The sequence below is a fragment of the Maylandia zebra genome, linkage group LG15 (assembly GCF_041146795.1).
Source record: "Maylandia zebra isolate NMK-2024a linkage group LG15, Mzebra_GT3a, whole genome shotgun sequence".
NCBI lineage: Eukaryota > Metazoa > Chordata > Actinopteri > Cichliformes > Cichlidae > Maylandia > Maylandia zebra.
In genome coordinates, this window is record NC_135181.1 from 15,160,880 (window position 1) to 15,172,566 (window position 11,687).

An 11,687-nucleotide genomic window follows, 5' to 3' on the forward strand; every position below is an offset into this window, starting at 1 on the left:
TCATGTGAGTTTTCAGTCTTTTTCCGCTTACTCCACTACCAAAAGAATGTGTAAGGAGTAAATACACAACACTGCTTCTCACTGTCCTAGGAGACTCTCATTCATGCTTCATCTCGGATTCAGCGCTGGCTTTGGGCCACTTCTGCCTTTGTGCTCTGAGGATTGTATGCTATGTGATAGAAACTAGGGTGTCTTGTGGGCTGGATCTGGCACTCGGTGGTAGATTTCTCCAAGTAGCCCCTCCTAAAGCCATTGATGTCAGTGGTAGTAACATTGTGGTGTTGGCTTTTTGGTGGAAATTCTTGGATATGGTGTTACTGACCACCATCTTACAAACCACATTTACCCGAATATTCAGGAAGCTGGAATACCCAGAGGTAACCTGCACAGAAAGTACCCTGGCCAAAGCAGGGGATTTGAACCAGGAACCTTCCTGTTTCCTTTTTTTTTTTTTTGGTTTGTAAATCTGACAAAATGTTAAAGAAGCAAAACACGATACCTCGGCTACATAAAGTCATACGTCCGTGCTGATCTGTGCTAATTATAACTCAATTTTCTGTCTTTACATCATCTTCACATTAAACATTTTTATTCGTAGAGTTTGAAATACTTAATAGCATCACTTCTTGATATTAACTTTTCTATTTCAGTATATTAATGTATAAACTTTTCCTCACTCGAAAAATATCAGTTCAAATAAATCAACACACTGCCTCATTTGTAGTTTATTAGAAATTAAACACGCCGTAAATGTTTGATACAATTTCCTTCATTCTGCCAAAACGAAAACACTCCACAGTTCTCACTCCTGCCACATCAGAGCACTTCACACATACACACGGTTACTGTATATTCATCAGTTAGTGTATCTTACAGTTAATTTACAGTCCAGATTTTTTTTGTGACATTACAAAAATAAAATCTAAAAATCAAAAATTACAAGACGTTTTAGTGAAGAACATCTATAGAGTCAAAATGGAAAGAAAGATGTGAAAAGCTCGAGAAAAGAAAGAGGTCTCTAGAATAAAAAGAAGAGCACAAGCGCATGAGAACAGTTCTGAACGTAATCCCATTCACACAGAGCCAACACGAAATCTGCAACGTAACAGTGGATTAAAACCCTCTGTGTGGTTACGACAGCATGTGATCCAACACTGCGTATCGGAAACCGGTGCTAAACATCCGCTTCATGGCGAGACACTTCCACAGTATGCAGACCGTGCTGCATCTCTTTCCCTCTACGTTTCTAAATCCACGCTGACACGTGGCCACTGTCAGATTTATAGGGACATTAAACGTCTCCCTTTGTGATTTTTTCTGAAAAACCCAACCGTTTTTTTTAAAAAACCAGTATCACTTTACATGTGCTACAAGTTTAAAAAGAAAAAAACATTGATTAAATTGAAGATGTTACCTGTGATGGCCCCACTTGAGTCATTATAAACCTGAATGTGACTACTCACTAAACCAGTATGAAGTGCAGACTGAGTTTGCTTAGTGTTTAATTACAAATGAAAATTAAAAATGTACTTTTCAAATGATATGCACGTTTACTTCCGATGGCACAATTCTTGCATGACTTGCACTTCGTTAGGTACACTGGTTCAAATGCTGGTGAATGGAATGGCATGCTTTGGGCCCCTTGGTACCAACTGAGCATTGTTTAAACACCACAGCCTACCTGAGTATTGTCGCTGACCACGTCTATCCCTTTATGACCAGTGTTCCCATCTACTAATGGCTGCTTCCAGCAGGATACCACACCAGATCGCAAAACTTAAACCATCTCAAACTGCTTTCTCGAACATGACAACAGGTTTACTGCACTCAAATGGCCTCTCCAGTCCTTAGACCTCAATCCAGCAGAGCACCTTTAGGATGTGGTGGAACAACTCACAGGCATTTGCATCGTGGATGTGCAGTTGAAAAAAAAAGAAAAGAAGATATAGCCTAATAAAGTGTCCAGTGAGTGTAAGTTTAAACAGATACAGTTTGACATTTTGAGCGGGGAAACTTACAACATGTTACTTAGTGAGCTGGCGGCAGCTGAATCTGTGCAAAATAAGCCACCTTTAATTCAAAGCTGCTAAATGTCAGGAACTGTAAATGTTAAAGCAGGAAACAAAACTGTGAGACAGAGTCTGCGACAGGCAGTAAACAGATTCTTTGTCAGGTTAGTGCCCCTTTAAATTTCTGTTAATTCACTAGTTTTAAGACAAAATGAGGAAACGTCAGGACTCGTCTCTCTTGCGTCTGTTATACCTGTTTTAGATGTGTGATTATGAACCGTTCATAACTAAAAATGATAAAAGTTTATTATTGTAGTGCACTCCGGACCTCATAAATACACCCGGATTACAAAAAGCACTTCTTTTGTGGCTCAATGGAACAAGCTGTCGCTGTTTTGTCTTTAATTTATTTCATGTCTTCCTTGGTTTGCCGAACTTAAAAGTCTAAACTGAACATTGAAGGATTCAGATGCAGATGCTCACGGCCTCTTCCTGACCCCCCGAAAAAAAGAAAAAAAATCAGTGAGCTACGGAAGACTGAAATGAGGTGGTTTGAACATGCTACTTCTGGATTCTGGAAAACTTGGTATTTCCTACACTTCACAACAAAATCAAAGACTTTAAAATCTGAGTGTGAGCTGATGCGACAGGAATCCAGCTCTGTTCACTTTACTTTCTTCAAATACTCATGGAAAAAATAAAAAATAAATACCACAGGTTCTTTGTTGTTGTTTTTTTAGTATTGCTTGATGCGATGAGGGGGAACACCACATTTTGCTGGATGTGGATGTGAGAGAGGCCTTCGAAGGTTCGAAGCGTGGTCCGACTTAGCTGTCTTTGTGTAACGTCTGATGAAGATGGAGATAAAGTGGTTTCTTTGTGAGAAGCTGCAGTTTCTTCCTCTTAAAGTCCGTGGGCTTCTTGTACCTGAAATGAAACACAGGAGCAGTTTTCACTCCACAATCGAGAGAAGATTTTTCTCCAGTTCACGCTGGAAAACGCTCATTGGACGGTGAGACTCACAGCTCAATTACGATCGGCCCGGGTTTGATCTCGTCCATTTCCATGAAGGCAAAACACTTTGTGCTGGTGAACCTCTTTTTGGGTTTGTAGTGCTTGAATTCAAAGAAGATAGCTGCTCCTGGAAAAAATGTAAACGTACCTCAAATGTTAAAGGAGGATATGAGAGAATATGTTTAATAGTCACATTAAATCAGGAAAAATACTGGTGCTGGCCAGAGGGATACACCTATTGTATCAATTTCAAATTCCCTTTGTTCCCAAGTTATCGCATTCACAAGATTTTCAGAAAACATAACCTCTGACCTTGAGATCGAGTTAACTGAGATAAGAACTTGCATGAGATTTTTTAAGCGATACATCCATGGTATCAATTTCAAAATCCTAGGTGACAATATTTCTAAATTTGCAGCAGGTTGCTGTCTCTTCCTGGGCTTGGTTGTGCGTGAGGTTTCTTCCTGTTAAAAGTGAGTTTTTTCTTCCCACTGTCGCCAAGTGCTTGTTCAAAGGGGGGCGTTTGATGGTTGGGGTCTTTACCTTACAATATAAAGCGCTCTTAGGCGCCGTTGTGATTTGGCGTTATATAAATAGAACTGAAATTAATTGAATTGAATTAACTTAGGTGCCACATAGGTCACATAGGTGCCACCTATGCAGTAATAATTAACCATTAACTAATAGTAAAGTGTGGAGAATTCATAGCCAGCAAGTGGTCTTCTTTCCTGGCTCCTGCACAAACTACACAGACATCTCTTTATATCTGCTACATGTGAGAAGGACTGCCTGGAGTTTTTGTTTATGTGTAAAAACAGCTTTATTTTCACTGCAGGTTTATTTTCTAGTCGTCCGCTCCTCCCCGCAGGAGCTCTCTTGCCTCTACTCGGAGAACGCTGAGCAAAAAAAAAAAATAAAATAAAAAAAAAATCACACAAATTACTTGGCATGCTGTGAACCCAGCGTGTGGCGGGGACTACCTTTTGGTAATTTCTCCACATGTCTCTGGACCTCCACGTCCACACTGAAGTGAATGTACGTGTCTTCCTTTCTGGTGGCCACGGGGGTATCCTGCACCGGGTTCAGATCGACACCGTTTACATCTGCAGCCACAGGAAAAGGCGGAGAGGTTTTCATGTACAGGGGACAGAGAGCGTGGGAGTACAGCTGAAAAGAGGGTGTGTCCAATCTGAAAGCAGCAGCTGTGAAGGTTATAAAAGCAACTCCAGGCCAGCCTGCTGAAGGCGTGCACTGTGGGATCTGTACCTTTGACACTGATGGTCATGTAAGGATCAATGCACTGTCCGGCGTCCTTTAACCCAATTTTTTCAATCCTTATTGTAAGTAGCGTCATCCCAGGCTCTGAGGGTAGCCGTGGTAACAAGGTACCTATAAAAGGACAAAGGTCAGAAGATATTAGCAGTTAGAACTGGTTTTAAAAACTGGTTTCAAGTTGGGGATTTTGGCAAACCAGTTTTACACATTTTGATCAATCCATAGGAATGATGCGTTTAATCCATTCTCCTTTAAGTCCCTATCACTTCCTGATGGATATCTGTCTTTGGGGCTTTGTCTACAGGCAGTTTGCCAGTAAAAAGTTAGTTTACAGAGGTTTAAATCTCTTTAGCTAAATAAAGTTTGAACTACAGCAGGAAACAAAGCTGGCGAGAGGAAATAAAGTGAACCAAAAAAATATCAAAGCTGTAGCTGTGAACCAAAAACCATCATCTGAAAGAAGATAAAGACACATTAAAACAGAAGGGAATACAACACAGCCAACGAGCCAATCAACAGTGGAAATAGGAAACACGTGACCAAATTATGTTGTCGTTTTGACCCTAATTTGGGGGCAAAGTTTCCCACCGTACACTGTGGAGTTTAATGGATCTGACTGGCAGTCCTGCACATGTGTTTTAAGCCCTTGTGACTACTTAAATCAAAGTTAAGGCTCATTTAAAATTGGGGCTGCAAGTAATTGCTGGGATTTGAGCCAAGAAGTCTGCTGCTCCTTGTACATTACTCACATTTATATATAGTTTGAGCTATTGTAAGCACAAAAATATGGGTTCCTCTATTCGCCCCCATCCCGAGAATCTCACGTACTTTTGGTTTCATTATGATTAAATTGGACACAGAATTTATTGTGCTTCTTTTCTGTTGGATCAAATTTCGCAGCATCCTATGTGAACACTTTTAGAAAAGGTCATCAATGACTCTCACACACTCATCATGGGCATGAATGCCGTGGTAGTTTTTTGGCTTTTTAATAGTTTCTGTGAACTGTTTTTTCCAGGATAGAATAATAGTGCAGCATACAGCTTTACTAACACAAGTTTTAATATATTTTGCATTTTTTTCTCATCTCCATAGGGTCAAAGGTATACAAACAGGCTCAAATCTATACATACATCCGCATACAATCAACAATGTCTTTTAACTTAGCAAGGCTGAGGCCTTCTAACTTCTCGTTAGCAGTTGTTATTGACTACAACTAGCAGAAAATCTTTGCCGGCATAAAACAAAGATTTGTTTGACGGGACTCATTAGATTGATCAAGTTAAGAAGGTCTCTTGGAGAAATTTCTAAACAACTGCAGATTCCTGGATCAAACAACTTAAAACCAGGAACCAATGAGGCGCAAACTTCACATGAACTGGAAACGTCTGAAACACCAGCATCTCTGTCCACGGTGACACAATCATCATAGACTGAGACGATGCTGACCAAGAAAGAAGCTCCTGCTCCAAAACCCACAACTGAAATTTGCACCACATGAACAAGCCAAATGCCTTCTGGAGAAAACTGTTATGGTCAGACGAGACAGAGATTGAGTTATTTGGCCACAATGACAAGAGGTATGTTTGGGGTCGTAACGGTGAGGCTTTCAAACCAAAGAAAATTGTACCGACTGTCGAGCATCACGCGCTAGGGCCTCCAAATCCTTCCATCTAACCTCAAATCAGCAGCTAGACGGTTGAAACTTTGTCACAGTTGGGTGTTCCAACAGGACAATGTTCCCAAATGCAAATCAAAACTAGGAAAATGGGAAGCAGGCTAACATTAAGCCCTTAAAATAAACTTCCCTATTTTTGGACTACGCTTAAAAGCCAGCTCTCCTCCAGGAAATCAAGCAATTTAAATAAACTCTACTAATTCTGCTGAGAAGAGTGTTCAAATATCCAATTAGAATTATGCCAGAAGCTTCTTGGTGGTTACCAAAAGCGTCTGCTTAAGGTGCAACTTAAGGGACATTTAACAAAATGTCATTGTAGGTGCATGGACCCTGTGTGGATTCGACAAAATACCAAATAAATAAAAATTTGTGCAAGCAAATCTTGCTTTTTTTAAAGTCACTAAAGCTGCATGCTGTACAATCCATCCACCCTGGAAAAATAACAGGTCAAAGAAATTATTAAAAGCCCAAAATTACCATGACATTCATGCCCATGATGACTATGTATAAACGTCTGACCACAACTGTATATTTAGAGTTTTCGAAACCTCACTTTGGAATGATGATGGAACAAGGAGATGTTAGGTTGGGTATAACACATCCTCTGAGGACAGAAATGATCTCAGAGCCAAATCATCACATTTACCATAAAGTACTTAACTCTAATAAAGGAAATATTTCTGATTTTAATAAATGAGCTCTGAAAAAAAATCTGTTTGGCCAAAGCTGATGGAATCAGGCTACCTTGATCAGTGGAAAAGCTTTCTGTTGGTGAAAGAGTGAATCATTAACTTCACCTTCCAGTCACATATACGCATCTAGTTCTAAAATTAACTCTGAATGAGGCAGGATTATTCACAGTCATGCAATAGAGGACAGATTCAAACGCCTTTCATTCATAAGCTGTACCTTGCAAAGCTGCTAATGAAGCAGGCGGGAATGAGCGGTGAAGCCATGCACGGCACCAACAGAAAAGACAAAAAAAAAAGCAAACACACACGGTCAGATGATCCTCCAAAACACGACAACATGTAACAATGACATGTGAACTCAAGCGGGTGATAAACAGGTGTAACGCACCAGGAGCCCGTGGCGGAAAAGCTTCTGTTGAACCTGCTCCCGCTGTGGCATCCTCCTCCTCTTCCAGCTCGAGGTTCTCCTCTTCACCTGGAGCAAAGATTTTCCTGATGGCAAGGAACACAAACCCGCCCCCCCAAAACACCTGATTCATTGGACTGATAAAGTTTACATATCCCTGTAAGGAAAATATTTAAAGCGTGTGCCCCCCTTCACAGACACACTTTTTTTTTAGAGACCTGAAGATAAAATTATCAACGCTTGTGTGTGATTACATGACTCATGTTGATCTATTAGTTATTCTTTTATTGTATTAATTCACAAAAATCTGTAAATCCAGTAATGTTGAGAGACAATGACACATGCAGCACGAGCCCAAAGCAGTAATAACACCAGTGATGGATTTTTACCTTAACGGCACCGGCTGAACATCGAATGGAAACTCTTTGTTGTAGGTGAGTACATTTCTAATTACTGTTGAAGAAAAAGGAGTTAGGTTGATTATATCACTATTAAAACATGTCAGAATATCCAGTAAATTGTCCATCAGTGTTTTTCCTTCATAGAGAAATTGTTTCCACAGGCCAGAGCAAAAGGAAAAAAGAAAAATCACCAGATCAACATTTTAAATTCGTCTTTCATTTACTAAAGTGTAATAAACATTTGTTTGCAAAATGCCCAGAAATGCATGTAGAGTTCTGTCAAATAAGGCCACACAGTTTCAGCACCTTTACTGTACACACATCAATCATGTTTTTCTGCAGAGTCGCCCCTTAGAGGCCCATTTCGAGCCAGGAAAAAACCCAGTCATACACTTACTGGTTTCCAGTTTCTTCAGGTCTTCTAAGTTGAACTCTTCCTTTGACTGAGTGCACTGAAGAAACCCAGACAAAAGATATGTTCAGTATTTGTTTTTCCTCAGGAAAAAATGTAATTTTTTGCAGCGCTGTGCAAAAGTCTTGAGCCACCCCTAATTTATTCATAATGGGAAATAGAAAAGTGTGTAAACATACAGCATACAAGGCAAAAACAACTCTAACGAGCTTGAAAGCCAAGATTTATGATCACTTTTATTCATCATGAACTGACGTCTCTTAGTCAAGCTTTCTTATGGTTTCTTTAGGTAGTCTTCAGAAACAGCTCTCCAGGCTTCTTGAATGACATTTACAGCTCTTTCTTGGAAGTTGGTCGTCTTCTGTTCAATGTGAGACGATCTCACACTTATCTCACATTAATGTTGAGGTTCAGGCTCAGGGGAGGTCAATCCACGACTGACAGTGACTCTTTGTGTGTTTCTCTATTCAGGAATACTTTTCCTGCATTGGCAGTGTGTTTGGGCAGAAAAATAACGCCATTATCAAACACTTTCTGGACGGACCAGAATCTGATTGTACTTTTCTGTGTTCTTATTCCATCGATTTTAACAAGATCCCTAATGCACACTGGCAGAAACGCAGCCCCAAATCATTACAAGGTTTTACAGATGGGTGTAGACACCCACCGCTACACCTCTCTCCTGACCCCTTCTATACTTACCGATGATGATTTGAACCAAAAATGTCAAACTTGGATTCATCACTCCATAAAACCTTTTGGCACTGATTTCGAGTCCAGTTCTTGTTTAATTTGGCATCCCTCAGCCTTTCCTCCCAGTTTCCTTTCCTTAAGAACGCCTTCCTGACAGCCACCCTTCCACTGAGACCATTTCTGATGAGGCTTTGTTGAACAGTACATGGCTCAGCTGAAGGGTCAGATGGATCTCTCAGGTCCATGTGTCAGGTTTTTGATGGATTTTTTCTGGTTTCTTAAGGCTTTGAAGTACTGTTTTGTATTTTAGGCCTCTCACTTCTTTTCTTCTATACTTGACACTTTTCCTTATCTTATTTTAAGGACACCTTTTCAGTTATAGCTCTTTGGGAATCACTTAGTCCAACAATCACAATTTTATGCCTTTTAAAACTCAAAGTGTCTAAAGATAACATTTTAAATCATTTATTTGCTAAGTTGCCTGTTATGTGTAGATACAAGACCGTTTTACCCCTTGAATTAGGTGCCTTTTTATGCTTGAATGAGTCACTGGTTAGTGTTAAGTGACTTAACAAGGAAAAACTTCCCTTTGGAAATGGTCAGGTACAAGGAGTGGACCTGACCATTGGCCAATGTCCAAAGACAAACTTTGAAAGACCTTCAGAAAGCCTGGAAAACTATTGCTCAAGACCACTTTCAAAAGTGTTATATGCATAAGTAAAACTGCCGATGCTCAAATTTTACTTTTATATAATAACGATGACCTCAGCATCTCTGAAAACCTGGATACGGCCTCCTTTTTGTAGCTACTAATCACGCAGACTCCTATACAAACCTGCAAACTGGCACTTCTCATCTCCAGACATGTTGCAATCTTTGCCAGAGTTTTCTTTAAAAGAAAGAAAAAAAAACACTCGTTAGTTTAAGTAAAGTGACAGGCACTCCGGTGCAGAAGCTGCAGGCGGATGTAATGATTACCTTCTGCTCTTCGGTGAAGTCTGATGAATTTGCTGACTGGACTTCTTTTTGCAGTTGTCTTGCCAAACTAAACGAACCCACATGAAACACAGTTAGACGCGTTAATGATTCACTGCAAGACCCTGCAAGACTCCTATAAGGTAAGGTGTGTGTCTGTGCGCCCCCCTGCGGACAGTAGAAGCCGCTGCAGTGATCTAGATTTTTGCATTGTTAGTGCAGTTTTAAATAAACTATTAACTGGGAGAGAAGCTGGGCGCATTTTAAGGAAATTGCAAAGACAAAGATCTGGTCTGAGAAGCAGAAACCATTCCTCACTCAGCAGATGAAACCCACCCATAACAATGAGAGGGTGTGGCTGACTGTTTCCCAACACTCTGAGGAATACTGGCCCGTTTCTGCATTGCATGACACATAATGAAACAGACTGCTCGCAGCTCCGACCGATTTTCCATGACAGGCTACATGGACGGACTCTCCCTTAAACTCTAAAGTGCTGCTGTGGACAGAGCTAGGATGCATCAGGCAACACATCTGCTCCCCACTGCAACAACTGCCACATCACGTCATGGATGGTAGGGTTTATTTACTGCTCCGAGAGCTGACTGACAGCACACGGGCTAACTTCTTGCACCTACTGTCTCCTACATGTTTCCCCGCAGATTTTAGGGACAGGCGACCCAGAGAAGGGAAAAATAATAATTAAAAAAAAGAAGAAGAAGAAGCACAGCGCCCGGACTGCGTTCGGGTTAAACCAGCGCTGTGGACACACAGGACACACATGTTGAATGCAACTTACATTTGGTACTCATCTATAGCCTCCACTAATTGTCCCCACGAGTCAAAGTCTGTGCCTTTCTTAAAACTGGCGTGCCATTTCTGAATAGTCTTGTTGACATCAGACATGTTGGCGGGGCGGATACTCGCGGCGCTCTCAGGGCAGCATAGCCGAGGAGGAGATTCATCTACGGGGCTTCAGCGGCAGCGGAGTCGTCGGCCAGGTCATCTGCTGTCCAGAGGCGCGCGGATAGACCGGTGACACTCCGACCAAGCCCTTTCTGCCTGCTCACCCTAATATCAGCGCATCCGCAGGAGAAAGGAAGTCCCGCCTGGAGCTCGGGGTGCGCGCGTTTCGGGACTCGGGGTCGCCCGAATGGGCGAAGAGCACCGCGGCGCGTTTGAGGTTTGAGTGCTGCGGGGAGAAAGAAGAGCTATTTTATTTAAAGGTGCAGGGATTTTTAACAACTGTATACACCAGCAACAGCTATGAAGCAGTACTACAGTTAAAATACTGCAAAGTAACAGTGTTCATGTTTGGCTGTTTGGGGTTGTTTTGTTTTTTTATGTATTCTCCACTTTTTATTTTATTTTTTTCTTTTCTTTTTAGGTATAAGGATCTTTCACTACACTGTTTTGAATTTTAAAAAACAGTAAACACAAGCTCCAACGAAAACCCCCCAAATAATATTTATAATAAAATACAATATGATTGTGACTGTTTTATTTATATAGCACCATTCTTTACACTTATACTCAATGTGCTTACCAAGCGATCAAAACAAGAGAAATCATAGACGTCTACAGTGTCTTAAGGCAATACAAAATGCAAGCTAACGAACACAAACTTATTATATGTAGGAATAATTAAAAGGTTTCAAGTTAAACATGTGTTATTACAACACTAACAGGGTCCACATGATTACCTTTTATTATAAAATTTAAAAGTGTTATTTCATTTATTTATTTATTTATTTATTTATTTATTTATTTATTTATTTGTCTTGATGGTTGCTCAGTCATGCAGGCAATGAAATCCTAGACCTTATTAGCAACTCTATAAACAGTATATTCGCATTATGTGAATACACTGTTTAGAATGAAACCTGCAGTCAGCTAAGATAGAAGTTACTTGAATGAGTGACGAAACGTTTCCCGCACGTAAAACTCTACGTCTTGTTTTCTCCCTACTGTAATATGTTCATGGACACCGTAATATTTCTACTTTGGGTCTGCAAAAGCTGAATAAATTTTGAATTAATAAAAAAAAACAACTAAATGATTTTAGAGGGATCCAAGTGATTCATGGGCTGTCCAAAGATAAGCGTTGAAGCACATCTGTGGCCTTTATTTTG

At 40.5% G+C, this 11,687-nt stretch overlaps 1 protein-coding gene across 2 annotated transcripts; it reads right to left on the minus strand.

Moving 5' to 3' along the window:
• Window positions 1-710: 710 nt before the first annotated feature.
• On the minus strand, window positions 711-10,701 carry aida (axin interactor, dorsalization associated). 2 transcript variants are annotated; one of them, XM_004550439.5, is made up of 11 exons: window positions 10,355-10,701; window positions 9,559-9,625; window positions 9,416-9,469; window positions 7,873-7,927; window positions 7,464-7,527; window positions 7,057-7,160; window positions 6,886-6,897; window positions 4,290-4,412; window positions 4,004-4,126; window positions 3,033-3,150; window positions 711-2,936 (listed from the first exon to the last, which is right to left on the minus strand). In XM_004550439.5, exons 1-11 carry the CDS (start codon window positions 10,459-10,461, stop codon window positions 2,837-2,839), a joined length of 927 nt encoding a protein of 308 aa, XP_004550496.1. In that variant the 5' UTR covers window positions 10,462-10,701; the 3' UTR covers window positions 711-2,836. The 2 variants fall into 2 exon arrangements, with proteins under 2 accessions (XP_004550496.1, XP_004550498.1); XM_004550441.5 differs by lacking the exon at window positions 6,886-6,897 and having other exon boundaries at window positions 10,355-10,698.
• Between the last annotated feature and the right edge of the window lie 986 nt (window positions 10,702-11,687).